At 46.9% G+C, this 24,116-nt stretch overlaps 1 protein-coding gene across 5 annotated transcripts; it reads right to left on the bottom strand.

Moving 5' to 3' along the window:
- Positions 1-149: 149 nt before the first annotated feature.
- Positions 150-15,447, bottom strand: Klk13 (kallikrein related-peptidase 13). 5 transcript variants are annotated; one of them, XM_006541056.4, is made up of 6 exons: positions 14,753-14,812; positions 14,132-14,222; positions 6,858-7,047; positions 6,478-6,746; positions 4,123-4,259; positions 150-1,463 (listed from the first exon to the last, which is right to left on the bottom strand). In XM_006541056.4, exons 2-6 carry the CDS (start codon positions 14,181-14,183, stop codon positions 1,281-1,283), a joined length of 831 nt encoding a protein of 276 aa, XP_006541119.1. In that variant the 5' UTR covers positions 14,184-14,222; positions 14,753-14,812; the 3' UTR covers positions 150-1,280. The 5 variants fall into 5 exon arrangements, with proteins under 5 accessions (XP_006541119.1, XP_006541118.1, XP_017177931.1 ...); XM_006541055.4 differs by having other exon boundaries at positions 14,132-14,235; positions 14,753-14,790; NM_001039042.2 differs by lacking the exon at positions 14,753-14,812 and adding an exon at positions 15,310-15,447 and having other exon boundaries at positions 1,256-1,463.
- Between the last annotated feature and the right edge of the window lie 8,669 nt (positions 15,448-24,116).

Raw genomic sequence — 24,116 nt, 5'->3', positions numbered from 1 at the left:
TCAAGGTCAGCAGTGGCCTTGAACTCCCCATCCTTCTCCCTCCACCTTCTGATATGGGATGACAGGCATGCACCACGATACCCATACAATTTGGTTTCTTACATCTTATTTACTACTTATCACTTGCATCTGCCATGGTGCTGGGATCCTGGCTGATACCAATATTTATTGAACAAATAAAAAAATTATATTGTTAGCACCCAGCTAAGTATGTGCAACCTACACTTTCTGAGACATTGCAAATTCAGTGGTTATTGTACAATGTGAGTACTAGAATTTACCCTCATGACAATGCTCTCAGTGTAAATTATGAACCCATTTTGAAGGCAAGAGAGCAAAGAGCTGGGTTTGGGTGGCACACGCCCATCAGACTCACACTCTGCAGGGTGAGAAAGGAGGATGGTCAGGAGACTTCTAGGCCAGCCCAGGCCACCAAGCAAGACCAATGCATCATCCACAACAAAACAAAACAAAAAAAGGAAGCAAGGAAGTTGTGAGTTTTATGACTTATTCAAAGCAGGGATTAGCATTAAGCAGATGTGGGATCATAGGCAAAGGTATGAAGTCAAGGACTATTGAGTAAGGATGTTCATGGGGGAGATAACAGGAGACTTATGGGGGTGATAAGATCTAGGAAGGAGGCCCTTTGGGTCCTGTAACTATATGGACCAGAGAACTGTTGGCCCATGTTGGTGGTAACTTAGAGAGGAGCAGAGTTGATGAGGGCTGGGTCCTGTAGAATGTGGGATGTAGTTTGAGTCATGATATCAGGGTGGGAATGAGCTAGGCAGAGGTTGTAGAGTACCTGTGGTGAGTCACCTTAAAGTGCATGGGATGTGGTCCTGGCAGAAGATTCTGGACTAGAAAGACTTTCAGAATGAAATATCACATGAGTCTAAAACCTTCTTGAATATTAAAAAACAAAAAACAAAAAAACAAAAAACATTGCCAAGGGGTAAATAGTCTGAGGGTTGCAAGGACCTGCCAGGGAAGGTCCATCTATAGACTGCTACTAAGATGAGATCAGGATGGGACTGTGTGGCACCAACAGAATTGGAATATGCAGATATCAACGCCAGTTTATGGTGGTCATGATGAAGTAGGTGTTTGGATTGGAGCACTCAAGTTATTGGAGTGTTCCAAGGCTGGTGAAGGGAATGTCACTGTGAATATGGGCCTGTTGTTCCAAAGGGGCACTTAGGGCAGAGGCGACAGAGAAGGGAGAAGCACACAGTGAGAGAGGCACAGTAGGGGAGGGAGGCGGGCAAATGAACACAATTTTATTGTGTGCCCTTTGTCCATCTCTGCTCTGGAGTGTTTCTGATGATCTCCCGGATCCAACGCAGGTATTTTGAGACTCGTGTGTAAACGCCAGGTCGGTTGGGCTGTCCACATGGAAAATCTCCCCATGAGATGATGCCGTAGAGTTTGCCATTGCAAATCAGTGGGCCCCCAGAATCACCCTGGGTTGGGGAGAAAAAGAAGGACTGTTGATAAAGCTGAATAGAAGGTAGAGATGGGGTAATATGGGAGGAAAGGGAAAAATGGAGAGAAACAGATGTGGAGAGTCAGGGAGAAAGAGACAAGGAGAGGGAGAGTCAGGGATATTGAAAGTCAGGGAGATGAGGAGTCGAGGGTGGAGAGTTATGGAGATGGAGAAACAGAGAAATGGAGAATATGTATGACAGCTTGAATAAAAATGGCTCCCATAAGGCTGTAGGAAATGGCACTTTTAGGAAGTATGGCCTTATTGGAGGAAGTCTGCCAGTGTGGAGGTGGGCTTTTAGGTCTTATATGCTCAAGCTAGGCCTAGTATGGCATTCTCTTTTCCCTACCTATGGATCAAGATGTAGATCTCTCCACTCCTTGTCCAGCACCATGTCTGCCTGCAAGCTGCCATATTTTCCACATAATAAAGGACTGAACCTCTGAGATGGTAAGCCTGCTCCGATTAAATATTTTTCTTTATAAGGGTTGCTGTGGTAATAATGTCTCTTCACAGCAATAGAAACCCTAACTAAGACAGAAGTTGGTACCAGGAGTGGGGTATTGCTGTGATAGGCTGGACCATGTTTTTGTTTGGAGGAATTTTAGATTAGAAAAGCAGTTGAACATTTTAAATGAGACTCAATGGGGTACCCTAGTAGGAACATGGAAAAAAAGTGGTGCTGAGGGTGATTTAAACTATAGGGGCCTGGCTCAGAGGAAAAGAGTGTTAATATGTAGCTCAGAGTCTATTGAAGAGTTTTGCATTAATTGCATTTGTAGAAAAGATTTCAAAACAGCCTAGTGTGGAGTGTATCATGTAGTTACTGGTGGCCATGATTATGCAGATCTATAATGAAAAGGAGCAGGCAGAGCAAGGGAAGTTACAAAATGTATAATTCCAGGAGAAAATGGTCACCAGGAAGTGGAATGGAACTAAGTCCTGTGACCAAGATATGCAGAATAAAGAGAAGCCTGATGTTAATGGAATAAAGACAGTAGCAACCTCAGGGCAAAACCCTACCCAGCTAAGCTTTCAACTTGTGAAAAGGAATTAAAGAACAGCTTAGGTCCAGGCATGGTGGTGCACACCTTTAATCCCAGAACTCCAGAGGCAGATATTGGCTATCTCTGAGTTCAAGGCCTGCCTGGTCTACAGAGTGAGTTCTAGGACAGCCACGCTTAGGCAGTAAAGGAGACCATTGAAAACAGAAATCTGGTGAAGATGTAATTGAATGAAGGCACCATGTTCCAGCCCAAGCAAGCAGCAAAATTTGATAGCTTCAGCCACGTGGTTCTGACTTTAAAGTCAAGGATACAAGAAAGAGCGTATGGAATCTCCTGTGACTATGGAAAGCTGCTGGGGCCAGGAATGGGACAGGAGTGTCTCTGCATGGAGAGCCAAAGAAAACATGGTGTGAAACCGTGGGGATGAATCCAAATAGTGCTGGTGACCCCAAAATGTTGAAGATGCCAGAGCTGCCTCAAATACCTGCTGAGGAAAGCTGCTAACAAAAAATGGAACCAGCCCAAGAGAAAGAAGTATGTTGCAGTCAACAAAGCTGAAAGGAGTTGGAGATCTGAAGAATGCTTTGACATCAGACATTGGAGATGCAGAGTTTGGAGATGGCTCAGCTGGTTTTCGGTCTTTCTTTTTCCTATGTTCCCTTTCATAACTGCAATGCATATCCTGTGTCGTTATATGTTGGAAATACATGATCTGCTTTTTCACTCTAACTTTACAAGGGATTACAGTTAAGAGATTGCATGAATCTCACAAGAGACTTCAAACTTTGAACTTTTAAACAAGATTGAGATTGTGGGGACTTTGGGGAGACTATGGGGACTTTTGAAGTTGGACTAAATATATTTTACATTATAATATGGCTACAAGTCTATGAGGGCCAGGGAGTGGTATTTGGTGGTTTGAATGAAAATGGCATCCCTAGGCCCACATAGGGAGTGACATCATTAGAAGGTGTGGACTTATTGGAGAAAGTGTTACTGGGGATAGGGGGAATAGGCTAAGAGGTCTCAGAGCTGAAACTCAAGTAGTGGTCTCTTCTTGCTGCCTGATGATCTGAATATAGAACTCTCAGCCCCTTCTTCAGCACCATGTCTGCCTGCATACCACCATGTTTTCACAATGAAAAAAAATGGACTGAACCTCTGAAACTGTAAGCCAGCCTCAATTAAATGTTTTCTTTTATAAGAGTTGCTGTGGTCATGGTGTCTCTTCACAGCAACAGAAACCCAAGACAGGGAGATATATAATCAGAGGAGTGAAGAGTCAGAGGGGGATTCAGAGGGACGGAGAGTCAGGGAGATGGACAATCAGGGAGAGGGAGAGGGAGGGAGAGGGAGAATCAGGGAGATGGAGAGTCACACACACACACACACACACACAGAGAGAGAGAGAGAGAGAGAGAGAGAGAGAGAGAGAGTCAGGTAGATGGAGAGTCAGGGAGAGGGAGAGTCACAGAGAGAGAGAGAGTCAGGTAGATGGAGAGTCAGGAAGATGGAGAGTCAGGGAGATGGAGAGTCAGGAAGATGAGGGAGAGTCAGGTAGATGCAGAGTCAGGGAGAGGGAGAGTCACAGAGATGGACCACATGCCCTGAACATTCTCCATGTCTCACCTCACAGGAGTCCTTTCCCCCTTCTTTGGTACCAGCACAGAGCATGTTGGCAGTGATCTTCCCAGGGTACACCTGCCGGCACTCCTCATCTGAGCGCAGTTCAATGTTGGCGCACTGCAGGGTTTTGGGATAATTCACTGGGGAGGAGAGAGACCATCTGAGGAGGCTTGTCCTGGATGTTAAAGAGTCAGAGTGGGCAGGAAATTGAGATGGGTTGAGTAAGATGACAGAGAAAGATGAGGCAGGGAGTAGTAAGGAGACAAAAATATGGGGCAGATGTGGGAACAGATGAGGATAAAGGGAAAGTGCAGGTGAGAAGGCTGAAGCAGAGGGAAAGGGGATGGGGAGAGATGAGAAACCTGAAAGTGGGGACTGGGGAGGTGGCTCTGTAGTTAAAGTGCTTTCCTTGCAAACATGAGGTCCAGCAATCAGATTCCCTAGAACTATGTAAATGCTGGGAGTGAACGTGGTGGCCTGCCTATGGTTAGCAGTCCCAGTCATGAGAGTGAGCTTTGGTTGAGAGCTCAGTTGAGAAACCCTGCTTCAGTGAAAAATGTGGAAAAATGATTGAGGATGATTCCCAACATCAACCCTGAGACTTTATGGATGCAAACAAACACGCATACACTCCCCCCCCCCACACACACACGTGTGTGCAAAATGGAAAGCAGGGAGAACTAGAGGTGGGACGAGTCTCAGGAGTGCTGGGAAGAGGTGAGAGAGCAGGAAAAACCAGTGATGGGGAGAGGAGTGTGAAGGGGAAGGGACACAGAAGAGATGGGAGGGAGCAAGGGATGCTGTGGAGATGCTATGTGTTAGCCATATGTATATACCTGAATAGTACACTTTTTGTAGTTCATCCACCTCCAAAGATATACTTACTAATGCATTACATGTGCTACAAATATGCAGATCGCCGGGCGTGGTGGCGCACGCCTTTAATCCCAGCACTTGGGAGGCAGAGGCAGGTGAATTTCTGAGTTCAAGGCCAGCCTGGTCTACAAAGTGAGTTCCAGACCAGCCAGGGCTACACAGAGAAACCCTGTCTTGAAAAACCAAAGAAGAAAAAAAAAGAAAAAACAAATTTGCAGATCATAAATATATTTCTTATAGTAAGTATATAATAATGTGTTAGATATTACATAGTAGACATTTTCATGTAAGTTTTATTTTTTGGTACTAAGGCTTCAGATATTTAAGACCCATTCCCTACTAGTACATTAAATCCCCAGCTCTTTTAAGTTTATTTACTTTTTAAAACATTTTGTGAACATGTGTATGCATGCAAAAATCCATGTGAGGAGGTCAGGGAAGGAGTCAGTTCTCTCCTTCCACCATGTGGGTCCTGGGGATTGAACCAGACTGCCAGTCTTGGTGGCTAGAGAGTACCTTTATCCACTGAACCCTCAGGCCAGCCCTATTTCACTGTTTTAAAAGAAATTTTGAGACAGATTTCTCTGTGAAGCTCAGACTGACTTCTCTGTTGCTTAGGCTCCCCCTCAACTTTTGATCCTACAGACTCAGTCTCCCAGGTGCCTGGCTGTATGGGCGTGTGCCACCAGGCCCACCTTATTATATACTCATTTGTTCTGAATCAGGAGAGATGGTTCAATGATTAAGAGGACTTGCTGCTCTTCCAAGGGACCAGAGTTTGATTCTCAGTACCCATGTCAGGCAGCCAACTGCCTGTGATTATAGCTCTAGGGAATCAGGTGCCCTCTTCTGGCCTCTGAGGGCACCTGCACTTATATATATATATACACACACACACACACCATAGATTAAAAATAAAATATATCATATATGTAAAAATGTATATGTAAAACAATATATATGCAAAGTATATATACATATATCGGATACATAGTCCCAGTACTTGGGAGACAGAGGCATGTGGATCTCTGTAAGTTCCAGGCCAGGCCAGGCCAGTCAGGGCTATGTAGTAACACCCCCACTATATATTTTATATATTCATACATTTGTGATATTAATATTACGGAAATACATCCCTTCATTTATGTAGACTTACTTTTATAAATCGAGCCTAGGACTGGCAAGATGTCTCAGTAGGTAATGTTGCTTGCAGCCAAGTCTGAGGATGTAAACTTGATTCCCAGAACCCCAATGATGGAAGGAAAGGATGGGAATCCTGCAGTTTGCTTTCTGACCTCTCTTCAGACCACCTTAGTACATGCACCTTCCCTCCAGCACACACACAAAACCAACACTAATATAATACAAAGCCAGCACACAATACAAAACCAAAAATGTAATAAAAGAAACCTCTTCGGACTTCACTTATGGCTGCCTCAGGCGTCTGTGAGGAGGACTCCAGCAGACTGTGTAGGCACTTACCCTGGGGGCTGGTGGTGGTGCCCCAGCCAGAAACACGGCAGCAGGTGCCAGTGGGCAGGCAGTCATCTGCAGAGAGTTTCAGGGTACGGACGTGGCTGCTGAGCTGGACTGGAGACTTCAGCTCCAGAAGCATGATGTCATGGTCGTGGTTCAGGTGGGTGGGGGTGACCTGGTATTCAGGATGGGGGATAGAGCGGACCACCTCCATTGCCTGCTCACCGTTCTCCACACGCCCCAGGGCATGCTTGCCCAGATGAACTGTGTACCCACTGTGGGTGCAGGAAGTGGTGGGTAAGAGACAGAAGATGAGCTCACCTCTATGCCCACCCCAGCCCTAGCCCCAGGATTTTCCCCCATCCCAAACTCAATGTCCCACATACTCTTTCCTGCAGTGAGCCGCTGTGAGTACCCATTTGGGGTGAACCAGAACCCCTCCACAGAGAAGTCGTCCGCGGATCAGTAGAGCTGCCTGCCAAGGCTGAGAGTGGGGAAGGCAGGTGTAGCCACCTGGGAGAAAACCACTAGTCCCATTGGTACCATTGAGAATCTTGGGGTAGTCCCGGGAGATTCCTGTTAAAGACAAGAAACCTTTAGAGAATTTGGACTAAGGAAGAAGAAAAGGCCAGAATTATAGTTCCAGATTTGGGGAGAGGGTCAGATTCTTGTTTTGGATAACTAAGAACTGAGGGTTCATTCGCTGGCCTTTAGGTTGCCATATTCTATCCAGTGGGGATGGGTCAGGTAGATATCTCATTTGTACTATTGAAGTACTGACTTGACACTGAGAGCTTATGGAATTAGCAGATTGCCAAGAAGTAAGCAGAGGTTCACTCTTTCTCCATTTATATTTTCTTGAGGTTAAAAAAAAAAAATGACTTACAGATTTACCTAGACAGCATCCATCCACTCATTCATTACTTCATCCACCTATCAATCCATCTTCCTATCTACCTATCCATTCACTCATTTACCCTTCCTTCCAGCTATCATCCCATTCATCTGTCCATCAATTTGCCATCCACATATATACCTACCCATCCATTCATCCATCTACCCGCCCACCCATCTACCTATATACCAACATGCCCACACACATCCATCTACCCACCCACCTATGTATCCATCTACCCACGCATTCATATATATATATATCATCTACTCATCTGTCCACCCACCCATCTACCCATCCATCTATTCATACATCCCATACGTCCATGTGTCTATGTATTTATTTAACCATCCATCCAACCATCTAGCTATGCATCTATGTATCCATATAGACATCAATCTTCCCATCTATCCATTCACCCATCCAGTAATCTACCTATCCACCAGCCAAATGGCTCACATGTTCATCCATCTACTCATTCATCTATGTATCCACCCATCTACCTGCCCATACACCTATATATTTACCCATTCATCATTTATCCATCCATCCATGTATCCATCCACTTATGTAACCATCATCCATCTATTTATCTATCCATCCATCTATGTATCCACAATGTCATCAATACCATCTATTCATCCATGCACCCACTAATCTACCTATCCACAGCCAAGTGATTTACATGTTCATCCATCTACTCATTCATCCATGTATCCACCCACCCACCTACCCACCCAACCATGTATCTATCCACCTAACCATCTTTCCATCTATCCACTCACTCACCCACTTCCACCTAGCCATCCACTTGGAGATTCATAAGGTGAAGAATGATACAGGAAGACCCGATGCTGATTTCTGGAAGCCATGTGCTCGCGCACACACGGGCACAAACACACACACACATACACACTCACCCAGCATCGCTTAAAAATCTCTGTGTCCAAATCTCTACCTTTCTCCTCTTGGCCCACTCTGTTCCACACATGCATGTATACATACATACATACATACATACATACATACATACATACATACATTACAAACCTACCCATCTATCCATCCTCCCAACCACCAATGCATTCATTGACCTACCCATCCACATATTCACTCCTCACCCATGTATCCACTCAACCACTATGCATCCATCCATTCTTGCAACACAATTTTTCCGGGTGCTTTTCCAGTTCTACAGACCACCCTCAGGTAGCCATGCTCAAATTCATATTTCCATCTTCAATCTTTGTAGCTAGAGGCTCAACTGCTATCAGCCTAAGTAACTCATACACACCTTGATGTTTTTGTCTGCAAAATGATCTTTCTCACCTGAACTGTTCTTTCCAGGCCTTCTCATCTTGATGTTCACCCCAAACCTGGGCATCAATCCTTGCTCCTCCTCCTCCTCCCTTTATCACTTAACAAGAGTTCTGTTAGTTTGTCTCCTAAATACTCAGTTGAAAATATTTAAGACTTATTTATTTTATATGTGTGAATGTTTTGCCTGCATGCATGTCTGTATACCATGTGCATGCCTGATACTTAAGGAGACCAGAAGAGAGTATCAGATTCACTGGAACTAGAATTACAGATGGTTGTAAACCACCATGTGGGCACTGGGAGCCAAACCTGGGTCCTCTGCAAGAGCAACCAGTGTTCTTAACCACCAAGCCATCTCTCCCACCCTCCAATATCCAATTTGTGCCAACTCTCTGCCACCATCTTGGACCAAATTCTGCCTGAATGCTGAAATCGTCCTAAATATTTTATATATTTCTTTCCAATTTAGCTTAAGGAATCTTCAGGCAAGGAATTGTTGCAATTCTTGACTTCCCCTAAAATAAATTCAACAATGCTAAGGAGAGGGCTAAGTTGATAAACTGCTTGCTGCATCTGAGTTGGACCACCTCCTCTGTCAGTACCAAGGTAAAAATCTAGGACAGTGTCACAAGCCTGCAATCTCAGACGGAGGTTAGGGGTTGGGGGTGTTGGGGGGAAGGCAGGAGGATCCCTGGGGTTCGGTGGCAGCCAGTCCAGCTAAATTGGGAGCTCCAGGTTCAACTGGTGGGATTGCCTCAAAAAATAAGATGGAGAATGATAGAGAAAGACAGGCGATGTTGACCTCTGGCCTAGACACACACACACACACACACACACACACACTGTGTCACTTGGAAGCTTCTTTGTCTAAATGTCCACCAGTCTCCTCTTGGTCCACTCTGTTCTGGCCTCATGCAACTGTTCTACCAACACACTGGACCTCTCTTTGTCCTTATATTCTGAAATGGAAACTTATGGGATTTTTTTTTTTGGAAAGTCAGTTCTGTCAGACGGTGTTTTGCTGGGGCAAACATGAGAAGGAAGTTTTCACTGAAGCAGACACAGGTCAAGGATGTTTTGCTAAAGCAAGCACGTGAAAGGACGTAGGATGAAGGAATCTTCACTAACAACATGCATGTCTTGGTTTGCCTTACACTGCATAGCTGAGCTCTGTTTGACGCCATAGAGAGAAATGCACCAAAATACTTCTGGTGGTGTTCTGGTGGCTTCTTGCTACTTCCTCGGACTTGGGTCAACTGGCAGAGTGATGTCAACTGATACAGACTTGCATGGAGTTTTGCTAAGACAGACTCACGTGCTGAAGCAAGACATGTGGTGAGGCAAAACCCATGGAGGACACATAATATTTGGAGGGACTATAAACAGCCAGTGACGGGGCTTTCTTGCATAGCCAGCTTTGCAAGGCTTCATGGGTCTCAAGTCTTCGTCTTTGCTGATCTTTGCTTCATTGATAGAGGCATGGCAATGAACTTCTCCTGGCATCCATGTTGGTCATAATCACTCCTGCTGATTCGTGCCAATTCAGCTGAGGCCTGGCTGTTTCTGCTAAGTTGTGCCACCACTGCTGATCTGGACACTACCAAACTGGACTACTGGTATATCCATGAATCGTTTGTGAGTGGATCAAGGTGCCACTGCTGATTTCTGTGAACTGAACTGCTGATTTCCTGACAACACAGATGGGCTTTGCCCCAAAGAACCATTTCTAAGCAGGTCCACTTGCCCCGTATCCAAATAACCTTTCTTTCCACTACCTCTGCTGGGTGGTGGGCTAGAAGGGAAGGTAAAGCGATTAAGAACCTGTAGTAAAAGTAGGTTTTGAAAAGTTTAAACTACACTGTTCCCTCCTACTTAGGACTTCTTCTTTATGCCAAGCATATACCTATATGTTTCAATATGTCAATTCTAGCCACATGTGGGCCTTGAAGTCAACTAAAATAAAATCCAAATCTCAGTTCCTTGAGAATGCCAGTCATGTCTCAGATATTCATTCATTTACATGGTCAGACATAATGATGTAGTGCAGGCAGACAGAGGACATTTGAGCTGATGCATGGAGAGCCCAGAAGGCACATGATAGGGTTCTTTTCCCCTGTCTAATCTAAGTCCGTATACCACTTCAAAGCCTTCTGAGACCCCAGTCTAAGGGATTGCACCCCGCCCCGGAACCTCAGGCACCAGCAGGACATGTTCTGTAAGGATGCTCATCAAAGCTACTGCTAGCCATCTCTTCAGGCTTGGTAATTCCCTCTTTCCCTTCTCATCCCTATCTTCCCTATCCATGCCCCTCCTCTCTCTTCTCTCTTCTTCACTTTCTTCCTCTTTTCTTCCCTCTCTCTTTCTCTTTCTCTCTGTTCCCCTATCTTCTTTTTCCTCTCTTTCCCCCCCCCTCCTTTCACGCTTACCAGAAGCTCCACTGAGAGCAGCCATCTCAACCACTTTGTTCAGAGACTCATTCCTCAAATCTAGCATACCTGAGGCAACAATGGAGACACTGCAGTGGGTGGTGGGGCAGAGCATCTAGGCCTGAGTGGGATATTTTCTTACCATGCAAATTACCAGCCTCAGCCTCCCAAGCTGTCAAGTAGAAAAAGCACAGTCCTCCCTTGGCATCTGCGGAGAACTGGTTCTAGGGCCCTACAGATATTACAGCCCAGGAATGTTCAAACCCTTTACATAAAACCCTTTACATAGGGCATCCTTGTGTTTACATATAACCTCCACACATTTTTCCATCCCATTAAATCACTCCTGATGATTTATAATAGCTAATAAAAGCCAAATGCTGTGTAAACAGCTACTACACCTTATTTCTCAGGGAACACTGCCAAGAGGCAAGGCTCCATGAGCTTAGTCCTGACAAGAATGGTTCTTTAGGTTGGGTTTTTTTTTCAACATTTAGTTTGTTGAGTCCTCAGATGGGGAGCTGTGGATATAGGACAGCCTTTGAACCTCCATCCTAAACATCCCACAAACACTTAGCTACAAGGGAAGTCCCCATCCTCCAGCCCGTTTCCCCACCTGCGTATGCTGGGATAGGCCACATGGTTTTAAGAGTTAAGGGCAAGAATAAAGGGTCATTGCAGTGGAACCGAAACTGAGACAAAGGTGACATTAAGAGGTAAAGACAGGAAGATGAGGAGTTCAAGGCCATCTTCGGCTACATGGCAAGTTTGGGGCAAGCCTGGCCTACCTACCTGAGACCCTGTCTCCAAAAATGAAAAAGGAAACAGCAAAGTCAGAGGCCAAGCTATGGTCCAGGTCTCTGTTAACTCTGGGTGCGCCTGTGGTCGTGAGGGTAAAGGTCGTGAGGGTACAGGTCGGACTGAAACCCCCACTCCTGCCTAGTTCCCTCTAGTTCCAGAAGGAAGCAAATCCTTACCCAGCTACCCGATCTTTGGGGGTGCCACCATCTTTAGTAGCAATTTTACAGAACTCCAAAAAAAAAAAAAAAAAAAAAAAAAAGCCAATTAAGTCAAGCTTGGTGGCAAAGGCTTGTCAGCCCAGCTCCTTGGGAAACTAACACAGGAAGATTGCAAATTTAAGACCTGCCTAGGGTACAGAAGTTCAAAGCTGACCTGAGGAGCTTACTGAGACTCTATCTGGAAAAAAAGTAAAAAGAGGCCCGGGAATGTAGGTCAGTCATACAGGCTTCCTTAGTTCTCATGGGTCTCTGCGACCGATTCTCAGTACTGCAAGAAAGTGGGGAAGAGGGCAGGAAAGGAAGAAAGGAGGGAAACTAAAAGGAACCTGTATCCCCAATTTGAGGTGGTTCAACAAATAAGCAGACTGTTTTGTTTTCATGTATATATACATATGTGTATACACATACATTATATATTATATACATTATATACATTAACATAGATTATATAATATCCAAGTGAACATTAGTGTACTAAGGATATATTACAATATTTATAGTCCTAGGGATTGATCCTAAAGCCTTACCTCAAACATACTAGAAAAGCACTAGACCCCTAAGCTATATCTCCCGCCAATAAACCGCACATTCATGCATACACACACACAAATAAGTAAATAAATAATATAAATAAAGAAAAACAGGAAACTAAGCAAAATTGCTGAATTCTAAAAGCCCTTTAGGTCAGAGGTTCTGCAGACAGCCTGCTGGAGCAGGGCACGGTGGACCGGGTGGACAACTGGATTAGTATCCTGGCTCAGGTGTGGCAGTGTCTTTGGGGCAGGATCCTTCTGTCCCTGAGTCCTGGAAGTAATTACAGCACACCTACCTCATCAGGCTCTGGAGGGTTCCACAAGACGCAGCATGTGGGGCTCCTGGCACCAGGGTGAGGCACCAGGAGGGGCAAGGGTGTGAAACCTGGGTGTGGCACCAAAGCAGGGCAGCCACCCCATCTCCCAGTGAAGGCTGGTGCAGGGTGCTAGGTGCTGTGGACCCTCCCCCTTTAAGTCAGAACAAAGCCCCTGGGGAGGCCTCCCAAAGCCTCCATTACATATCTAGGCTCCTGATAGATTCCTCCTTACCTCATAATGGCAATTAAGTATTAACTAATTATTTGGGTAGTTGTTTCACTAATGTCTGCACAGCTCCCCCCAGATATGCTGCGGATGCCACAGGCAGGCAGAGTGCTCAGTGTCTACTGCTTGTTCCTGGCAGAATAAGTGAGTGATGCATGCATACCTGGGGTTTCTCAAGAGTGTGTATGGGATGGCAGAAAAGGAGCTGGGCTTGTAGCTCAGCTGGTGTGTGCCTCGTACCCACACAGGCACCGGGTCCATCCCCAGCACCACATAAACAAAGCCTGGTAGCACACACTTGTCTCCCTTAATGCTGGGAAGGTAAAGGCAAGGCCATCCTCTGTTAGATAGTGAGTTTGAAGCCAGCCTGGTCTGCAGGAGACACTATCTCAAAAAGCAAACATCAAAGCCATAAAGAAAATAAAAATCCACGACTTTCAGAGCCCTTTCTGTCACTCAACAGGTAAGTCCCTCTTCTTATCCAGAGCAATCAGTGTTGCAGAAAAAAAAAATAATTGTAGGTGCAAGGACCTTCAGTTTTGCTCATAGTAGCGTTTGTTAATATTTGAACCCGTGCACTTGTGAGCTTCCTGCTCTCAAGGAGGCCTTGAGTGTGCGTTGGGGGCGGGGTGGGGAGGGGGACTAGGGCGGATGCAAAGAGCCAAGAGAGTCAGAGAGAGTTGGGGCTTCTCTAAGCTGGGACATCTCTGGGATCAGAGGTGAAGGCACTGGTATTGGTGGGCTGACCCCAGCTGGGAAATCAGGTCACACACGACTAGGAGGAAGCTAACAGGGTGTCCTCCCTGGCCTCGAGTGGGCGTGGGGCGGAGCGCGCGGGTCCCACTTCCCCTCCCCGTGGCCTGACCCTTCCCACCATTGACTTGAGTGGCTTCCCTGCCTCCACCCCTGTGCCTGAGTACTTACCTTCGGACAAGGCCAAGGTCAGGCAAGCGATGGTAGCCACTAGGGGCCACATGATAGCTCCGGGATGGGGGGTGGGCAGGGTGGGCGGGGCCTGGGTCGAGAGGCTGAAGTGGGTATTGCAAAGCAAGCCCGGAGACTGAAATTCTGTGCTTTGTAATCTTGACCTTTCCAGCTCTATTCACTCTGAAATCCCTGACCCTTGAATCTTGCACTCTCCAACCCCACTGTGTGTGGGACACCTCGGGAACCAGTGGAGGTGCAGCATGCACTCCTCTGAGGTCCAGGACCTGCCATCACCTCATAGAGGTGACCCCTTCTTCCTCTGCACTCTGAGAGCTGGGTCCAGAGAGCATTCTCTCACCCATCACTCCTTCCCCGCCTCTGACCCCATTATCCCCTCTCTGGGCCTGCCCCGGACCCTGGGTCTCCTCCCTGGCGTCTAGTCTTTCTGCATGCTTAGGCTCCCTGCATCTCTGCAAGTTTCTGTCTCCACCTGCGCCTCACGCTGATTCAGCTGTCCTGTATCCCCGACTTCCCATCCCTCCTCCTTTCTCCTCCTTCCTGTCACCCTCCAACACCCCTTCCCCAGGCCTCTGCCCTTCTCCCACCCAGAAACCCTACCTGAGTGAGGGGCCAACTTCAGCTGCCAGCTGCCTAGAAAGTTCAGCTCTGACCCATGGCTTTTAACCCCTGAGCTCCCTCCCCCAGCGCGCGCACCATTTCCCGGTGCAGGCTCCCCCTCTCCACCCCCAATGGCTCAGCTTGTTGTTGACAGGCACCCCCCAGCCTGGGCTCGGCCCTCAGCTTGGAGGCGGGGCTTCTGAGACAAGCTGGGACCCAGATCTGGCCCCGCCCAAGCCCAAATTGAACCCACTGTGAACCTTCCTGTGGCAGAACCAGGCCATAGAAAGGGGAAAAGCCCACTTTCCTTCTCAAACTCCTCCCGCCCCCATACTCCTCGCCATTCGACACCTCACTCTTCCTCACCTCGGCTCTCAACATTGTGCAAACTCTTAGTCTGCCCCAGCTCCCAGATAGCCATCACTGAGCTGTCTGTCCTAAAATGCCATTTTTACCATAGGGTCACCCCCCAGCCTATCTCAACGCCAGTCTCTTCCCCGGAGCAATCCTAACTGATCTCTCAACATCAAAACCAGCCCAGCCAGTGGGAGTCTCACCTCCAGTCTTTTTTCTTCTGAAATTTAAGGTGATGACCACATATGTTCGTCACCTCTTTCCCAAGACACACGCCACCATAGGTGCCAGGCCTAAGAGTGTATCAAGTGCCCCTGGGCTCCTGTCAGGAAGAGTCTGAGCCTGGGAAAGTAGTTTGAACTAGGCAGCCTTTCTGGAGCAGAGTTGATGGAGTGCAAAGCAAGGTGGGTGGAGAGGGAGAGGGCAGGTGGGGGAGGGGAGGGCAAGCCCGGATGGGATGGGGTGGAGGAAGAGGAAGGAGGAAGGGATGGTGTTTAGGGAATAAGTAGGTGGCTTCTGGAACTGTGGCTAGGTGGGGCCCCATGAGTTAATCCCAGGGGGTGGACGGGGCAGGATTAGGGATTAAGAAGGACAGAGGTGGGGTCAAAATTTGGAAACCAGCCAAGGATGGGGATCCAGTGATGTTTGGAAAGAGGGAGCTAATAAAGATGACATCATTACAATAGAGGCTGATGGGGTTCACAGGATGGGAGGTGGGGCATTAGCAAGTTCAGTAGTCTAGACCAAGGGAGTCAAGATTTGAATGTTGAGATCAAACCTAGTGGTCAAAAATTAATTTTTAAAATAAGGTGTTGTGGAGCTGGGGGTGTAGCTCAATTGGTAAAGTGCTTGTCTAGCATGCGTGAAGCCCTAAGTTCCAAATCTGTGTCGGGGTACACACGTGTAAGCCCAGCATTAGGAGGGTAGAGGCAGGAGGATCAGGAATTCAAGATCATCCTTTGCTGTTTGATGAGTTTGAGATCGGTATGGACTTAAAAAAGAAAAGGAGAGAGAGAGAGAGGGAGAGAGAGAGAGAGAGAGAGAGAGAGAGAGAGAGAGAGAGAGAGAGAGAAACCTCACAGCAAGAGGAATAGGCAATAAGCAATGCTAATAAGAATTTATAAATCAATTCTTTGCTCATGCTTAGAGGCACTGCCACCTAGCAAATTTCATTTTAGTGAGTTTAAAGAAGAGTGTTTGCATTGCTACCAGCTACCCACAGTTTAAAGTTATAAAGTAGCACTTTGTATCACAGGGCGTTACAGCACACTTCTATCATCCTAGATACCTGGAGAGGCTGGGCCAGGAGGATAGAAACTTCAAGACTGATCTGCATTGAAGAGTGAGTTCAGAGGCCAGCCTTAGTGTGCAACTTAGCAACACTTTGACTCACATGCAAAGTATGAAGAGGACTAGGGGCGTGACTCAGTGGCAGAGCCTCTGCCTAGAATCCCCCAGTGAGGGACTGGGGATGTGGCTCAATGGTAGAGCCCCTGCCTAGAATCCCCCAGTGAGGGGTTAAGGGCACAGCACAGTGGTAGAGCTCTCCTGTAGCAGAGGAAGGCTCCATCCATGTTCAAGCCCAGCACTGCTCAATGTTGTAAAGAAGCTTCTCAAAGACAATAAAACAGATGCAGAGATGTCCTTAAGTCAGGGTAGTGTGATACCAGGTTATGTTTGGGGATAGGGTTGGGTTGCAGATGGGAGGGACATGGAGATAAGAGTGCTGATAGAGTCCTGTTGGGTTAGGGTGGGCTGGAGGGCAGGATGGAGGACAGGATGGTGAGATGGTTGGGATAGTCTCGAACACCAGTAATGAGAACTAGATACAGGCTGTGCATCTGTATTGGGTAGATGTTGGTAGGGGGTTGGGTCACATCTGTGAATTCCTGTTAAGGTGACTGAAAGGCCAATGTCCTTTCCCAACCTGGACTTCCTCCACCTCCCTGGGCAGGGCTTGGAGTGGGTGCTGAGTCTATTCCTTTCCGGTAGAGTCGGGTTCAGGTGGGGTGGCAGGAGGGAGGATGCTAGGTGAAATGAGGTGACAGCTTGTGTGGGAAGTTGGGGTACCTGTGCCCTCTTGTGGCCCAGGCTCAAGTTTCCAGTAAAGCTTTCTCACTTGGGAGGGGCTGGAGCCAGGAGTGGGGGTGGCTGGTGCTGGCATTTGTTGAGGGGTGATTGCCAGGTCAAAGTTGATGTTTAAGGTTATGATTGGCTAGGACTCAAGTACCCTACCCATGTTGGAGTGAGGTCATGGACCCACCAAAGGCTAAGTTCCTTCCACCCCCTCACTTCATTAGTAAGGCAACAAGGAGCCCATTGCTGATAAGCATACACACACTGGACCGAATCCAGGGGTACCATCTCACAGTTCACCATCTTCCTAGCAACCTAGCAGGAGAAAGAAAGAACTAGTACCCAGTGGCTCAGAACCTAAGACCTACACATAGATAGACTAAGTTCGGCTGGCATGGTTGCTTTGTGCCTCAGTGTCCCCATTTGCAACAGGGCCCCCATTCCCAGCACTTATGTCATAGAAAGGAGTTATGTGAATTAATATTTCTTCAGGTAAAAGAATGCTTGGCAGGGACTGCGGGTCCCAGGCTACTTGTTAAAGAGCCAAAGCTGGAGGAGCCAGCCCCAAGGTTTCCAGAGGAGGCCCCACCCTAGTTTGGCTTCAAAATAGGATTCTTTGTGAAGCATAAACTGGAAGTTCTGGTTGGAAGTCTTGGCTGGGACAAGAAAGCCTGCCCCACACCCAGAGCCTGACGTAAACACAAATTTACAGAGAGGACGCAAAGGAAAAAGGGACCAGAGAGGAGTTGACATTCCTAGTGGGCCATAGCTTGGGTCTGAGTACAGGTGATGTAAATCCACAGAGACATGAGGGGTAATCAAGGTGGGTGGGTGAGAGGACAGAGCCATGGGGAGAAAGGTTACGAAGCCCCCAAAGACAGCAGGGTCTTGGGAGACTAGATGTCCCATCCAGGTCCTTGTCATCAGGAATGCTGCATTTACTCCCCATCCTCCTCAGTCTTTATCGCCAGGATGGAGAGAGATCCAAATGTCTGCCTTACCACCTCCCTGCATCTGCGCCACATCCTTTGTTTCTGTCTCTCTGCACTTGTGGCTAACACAGACTTCTCATGATCTTGACACCTGAAGGGTGCCATCTCAACACCCTTTTGACAGAATCATCAATAGTTTGTTTTCTTCCACCAGAAAAGTCCCATTAGCATAAACATGGTAGACTTTCTCCCATCTGTCATTAAGAAAATATCGAGGTGTGGGGGGAGGGCATTCCACCTTCTGCTAACCTTGGCATCCCCCCTTCTACTGATAGTTCTTCTCTGCTCCCATTTCACTCAATCCCATCTCTAAAATATTTGCTACACTCCTAGTGTGCAATTTCCCTGAGCCTATTCCATGAGTGTGCTTGTTCTCACTGTGCCTCTGTGAGGGGCACTGGTGGTCTCCATGTTGTGGAGTCCAACCGTCAGCTCTTCATTGACATCTTACTTGAGTTATCACTAGTGTTCAAAGTGTGGGTTACTCCCCAGTCAACAGAAGGGTTCCCTTCCTTAACGTTCTAGGACACGGTGTTCTTTGTGGTCTCTTCCTGTCTCACTGGAGGCTCCTCAGCTGTGTTTGGCTCTCTCTTCACTGCCCTGAGCTTCTTCTCTCTTCTGTCTATACCCACTCTCTTGCTGAACCCATCCTGTGCCATGGCTTTCAGGTACACAACCACTGTTGTGTTTTATAAAAAATAAAAAGAAGCCAGGAATACGTTGGGTGGAGGAGTGGTGTGGTGTGAGGGAAAGGGTGCCCCTGCAGGCCCATGCTGAGGCATCCCTTCCCCTATAGTATGGAATAGAGTTTATTTAGGTCTTGAGGAGGGGAATTGAGAGGGTAGTAGGGACAGAGAAAGGCAGAGAGAGAGACAGAGACAGAGAGAGACAGAGAAACAGAGAGAGGAGAGGAAAGGAGAGCAGAGGGGAGGAAAGGAGAGCAGAGGGAGGAAAGGAGAGCGGAGGGGAGGGGAGGGGAGGGGAGGGGAGGGGAGGGGAGGGGAGGAGAGGGGAGGGGAGGGGAGGGGAGGAGGCCAGCCATGAACACATGGAGAGAGAGGAGGGAGGGAAGAAAGGGACAGAGTGGAAAGAGGGTAAGGGAGCAAGAGCAAGAGGAAAAGAGAAGAGAGTGAGGAGGGGGCAAGCAGCCCCTTTTATAGTGAGTCAGGCACACCTGCTGCTGCCAGGTAACTGTGGGGCGGAGCCTAGATGGAAAGCCAAAATCCAAATTTAAAATCACTGGACTCTTGCTCTGGGCTTTTAAGTTTAGCATCTCCCTGCCCACTCTTGGTCCTCTCTGTTGGTGGTTACATCATGGTTTCCTTACTCAGCCAAAACCTTATCTCAACACCTTTTCTCACACCGTATACCTGTTCTGCTATCAACCCTCCCGGCTCTACCTTCAAACAGACCCAGAATCTGACCAATTCTCACCATCCTCTTCCTTGCACCCTTGACGTCTTCTGGATTTTCCTTTCTCAGCTGGGTTATTTCAAGTTCCTCCTCTAGTCTCTTTGCTTCTGTCTCTGTCTAAACTCTGTATTTTAAATATCTGTGTGTCTGCCTGGTGTGGTTGCATACACCTTCGATCCCAGCACTCAGGATGCAGAGGCAGGCGGATCTCTGAGTTCGAGATCAGCCTGGTCAGCAGAGTGAGTTCCAGGACAGCCAGGGCTACACAGAAAAACCCTGTCTTGCAAAAAATAAAATAAAATAAAATAAAAGTAAATAAATATGTGTGTGTATGCATATGTGAACATGTTTGTATATATAAGTAGAGGCAGGAATGTACCAGGTGCATCTGGGAGGGTCAAAGAACAATCTTGGCTGACAGTCACTGCTGTCTGTCTTGTTTGAGACAAAGGCTCTTGCCTTTTGCCACTATGTACACTGGGGTAGCTGGCTCTTGAATGTCCAAGAATTCTTCACCTCTCACGTCTCTCTCTGCAAGAGCATTGGGCTTATAGCATCCAGCTTTGTGTGGGTTATGGGGATCTGAAGTCAGGTATTCGTGCTTGCATGGCAAGCACACTTTACCCACTGCACCATCTTGACAGCCACTATCCATAGCCTGTTTTCAACATATGCAGATGTGCCTTAGCCACACACACCCAGATGAACAGACAGTGTGAGCAGGCTGGGTGGGCCAAGGACATAGACTTTATCTCCCAGGAAAGAGACATATTTTCCCTTTTGAAATGCCGGGTTTGAATAACCCAGGCCTGCCAGGTTGCACAACCCCTCAGAGGCCCCTCTCTCCATTTTCTATTTTGAGATGTATTTGTTTCTATTTTATTTGTATGGATGTTTTACTTCCACACCATGTGCTTGCAGTGCCCACGGAGGCCTGAAGATGGTTGTTGGATCCCCAGGAACTGGAGTCACAGTCACCTTGTGGGGACTGAAAATTGAACCCGTGTCTGTCCTCTGGAAAAGCAACCAGTGTTCACACACACACACACACACACACACACACACTCAGACTGACCTCTTACAGAGTAAGAACAGCCAGCTCCTGTTCTCCAAACCCTGTGGCCTCACTCCGAATGAACGCCATTTTTACTTACAGCGGTTAAGCAGGGTTAGACCACCTGCAGCCACTGTTGTTGATAGTCGGCTCTGATGCCTCTTCTCTCCACCTGCCTCTGTGTCCCGTACATTTCCATTTCAGGATACTTTGTTGCATCCCTCAATGCCTGGGACCCTCTTTTCTTAGCCGTTTCTACTGTTACCGAGGTTCTTTTTTTTTTTTAATCAAATATTGTTACATATTTATTTATTTATTTTATATTTTTATTAGGTATTTTCCTCATTTACATTTCCAATGCTATCCCAAAAGTCCCCCATACCCTCCCCCCCCCACACCCCTACCCACCCACTCCCACTTTTTGGCCCTGGCATTCCCCTGTACTGGGGCATATAAAGTTTGCAAGTCCAATGGGCCTCTCTTTCCAGTGATGGCCAACTAGGCCATGTTTTGATACATATGCAGCTAGAGTCAAGAGCTCCGGGGTACTGGTTAGTTCATATTGTTGTTCCACCTATAGGGATGCAGATCCCTTTAGCTCCTTGGGTACTTTCTCTAGCTCCTCCATTGGGGGCCCTGTGATCCATCCAATAGCTGACTGTGAGCATCCACTTCTGTGTTTGCTAGGCCCCAGCATAGTCTCACAAGAGAGAGCTATATCTGGGTCCTTTCAGCAAAATCTTGCTAGTGTGTGCAATGGTGTCAGCGTTTGGAAGCTGATTATGGGATGGATCCCCAGATATGGCAGTCTCTAGATGGTCCATCCTTTCGTCACAGCTCCAAACTTTGTCTCTGTAACTCCTTCCATGGGTGTTTTGTTCCCAATTCTAAGAAGGGGCAAAGTGTCCACACTTTGGTCTTCGTTCTTCTTGAGTTTCATGCGTTTAGCAAATTGTATCTTATAACCTGTCTGTGAAAATGTCTTTGGCTAGTGAAGGCAAGCTTCTCAGAACAGGACTGGTGAGTTACTAGGACTCCTGAAACTCAGCAAAAGAGGTTTTTGTTGATTATCATGAAAAGCTAGCAGGGCCCATGAGATAGCTCAGAGGGCAAAGGTGCTTGCTGCCCAATCTAAAACCTGAGTTTGATCCCTGAGGTCCACATGGTAGAAGCAGAGAAGTGACTCCCACAGGTTGTCCTTTGACCTCCATGTGCACCGTGATACACGTGCACCCCCATACATCCCACCACCCTCACTAGACCCTCCGGCTAAATAAAATTAGAGTTTTTTAATTAAAAAAGATACAGATGAAAATCTGGAGCTGGGCACGATGGTGCATGCCAGTAATCCCAGCTCTCAGGAGGTGGAGGATCAATCAGAAGTTAAAGATTGTCTTGAGATAAATACTGAGTTCAAGACCAGATTTGGCAACAGAGAATCTGGACTGTTCCCTACAAGTAATGGAAAACAAACAAACAGACAAAAATAAAAATAAAAACCAGCCTGGAGAGAAGTGCTTTCCTCACAAACAGGGAGCCTGTGTTCCAATCCCAGAGCCCACATAAGAGTCAGATGTGGCGGCCCGCACCTGCAGCTCCTTTGCAGCGTAGACAGAGTCAGGTAGATCTCTGGGGCTCAAGTGGTCAACCAACCTAACCTAGTATGGTGAGCTTCCGACTACTGAAAGAACCCTATGTCAAAAAACAAGAGGATGGTCTGGAAAAAAAAAATGATTCTACTCTTGTAGAGTACTCATTGCACTTGCAGAAGACCTGAGCTCAAGTCCAACACCCACGTGATGGCTCACAATCATCTACAACTCCAGTTCCAAGACTCTCTCATCTGACCTCTTTGTGCACCGAGCTTACATAGGTGCACATATATACAAGCAGGCAAAACAGTCAAAGGAAGAAAGAAGGAGAGAGAGAGAGAGAAAGGAAGGAAGGAAGGAAGGAAGGAAGGAAGGAAGGAAGGAAGGAAGGAAGAAGAGGATGAATGAACAAATGAAGGAAAAAAAGAGGGGGAGAAAGAGAGAGAGAGAGGGAGGGAGGGAGAGAGGGGGGGGGAGGGAGGGGAAGGGATGAAGATATAGGTTAGTGGCACAGCACTTGCCTGGCATGCAGAAAGCCCTGGCTCAATTCCCAACACTAGGAAAGATAAGATAAAAAGAATGTACCTATTAGAATCAATAAAACAAGGTATTCAATATCACAGGTGGGCTGGAGAGTTAGAAATCAGATTGAAGTCATCTTTAATATAACTTATTTTTTGCTTAGCTTTGTAGAAGAATGCAAGACAAGAATTACAGGGTGAGCTGTGTATGATGTAAGAAATAATTGTCTTCTTTCAAAAGTGTATTAAAGCTGGGCATGGTGGCGCACGCCTTTAATCCCAGCACTTGGGAGGCAGAGGCAGGCGGATTTCTGAGTTTGAGGCTAGCCTGGTCTACAAAGTGAGTTCCAGGACAGCCAGGGCTACACAGAGAAACCCTGTCTCGAAAAAAAAAAAAAAAAAAAAAGAGTGTATTAAGTCAGTCACCTCAGTTCCTGCTTCAGACAGACAGAAGGCAGGGTTCCCTGCTAACCCTGGTAGTCTACCTAGCCCTCCTCAAACTGAGAATTTAGAGTAGAAAATTAATAAATTAATAATCATCCTTGCCTGCCGGTGTGACAGGGTCTGATAAGCTTTAGAATAAACAGGATGGGAAACATAGAGGTGAATCCACAGGACTGAAAACAGGCAACATTCCTGGCAGATGCAAAGATGAACCTTCCTTATTACTCAGCCAATGAGGATGGGCGAAAGGGCCTGCATCCAAGTTATAAAAACTGTTCTCTATGCTCAGTGGGCACACCTGCCACGGGGCTGGCACCCAGCTTTGCAAAATCATAAACGCCCTCCATTTTGCTGTCCCGAGTCTCCAGTGCCATTATTATGAAACAAGGGTCCAGGTTTCTCCTATTGGTATCATCTCCCTGGGCTCCACAGCTACCCAAGCCTGCAGTGTCTTATGTCTCCTTTTCCCCATAGGGCTTATAGACGGCTATATATGAGAGTCTATATCATGCTGTCACAGACTTTTCAGCCCCCACAGACCAGACATGCACCATAAGACAAGAAAATCATGTATGGATATTCCTAATGAGCAGAGATGCTGATGTCCTCAACAAAGAAACTAGAAAACACAGCTGAACAGCATCGAGGGATCGCATGTCCTGATCGAGTCAGATTTATTCCTGGGAGAAAAAGATATTTCAATATGTAAAAATCAATAAAGGTGATGATGTGCCACACTGACAGAATAGAGGATCAAAACTATTCTATTGACCCAGATACAAAACAAAAAAACAAGCAACATTCTTTGGGGGCTGGGGAGATAGATGGCTTCGAGCAGATAACATGACTTTTTAATAATTTATTTATTTATTTATTTTGTGTATGGTAGGGGGTGGGCATGCCTGGACCACTTGTAAA

This window comes from Mus musculus, chromosome 7 (assembly GCF_000001635.26).
Source record: "Mus musculus strain C57BL/6J chromosome 7, GRCm38.p6 C57BL/6J".
NCBI classification, from domain to species: Eukaryota; Metazoa; Chordata; class Mammalia; order Rodentia; family Muridae; genus Mus; species Mus musculus.
The sequence above is the reverse complement of the archived record's forward strand: the minus strand, read 5'-3'. Positions and strand labels throughout refer to the sequence as shown.

Coding starts and splice junctions, on each gene's coding strand:
- Klk13 (NM_001039042.2), bottom strand. CDS start 14,183: ATGTGGCCCCTAGTGGCTACCATCGCTTGCCTGACCTTGGCCTTGTCC. Junction 7,048..14,131: donor GACCTTGGCCTTGTCCGAAG/GTAAGTACTCAG, acceptor TGTCTTTAACAG/GAATCTCCCGGGACTACCCC. Junction 4,260..6,477: donor CACCACCACCAGCCCCCAGG/GTAAGTGCCTAC, acceptor TCTCCTCCCCAG/TGAATTATCCCAAAACCCTG.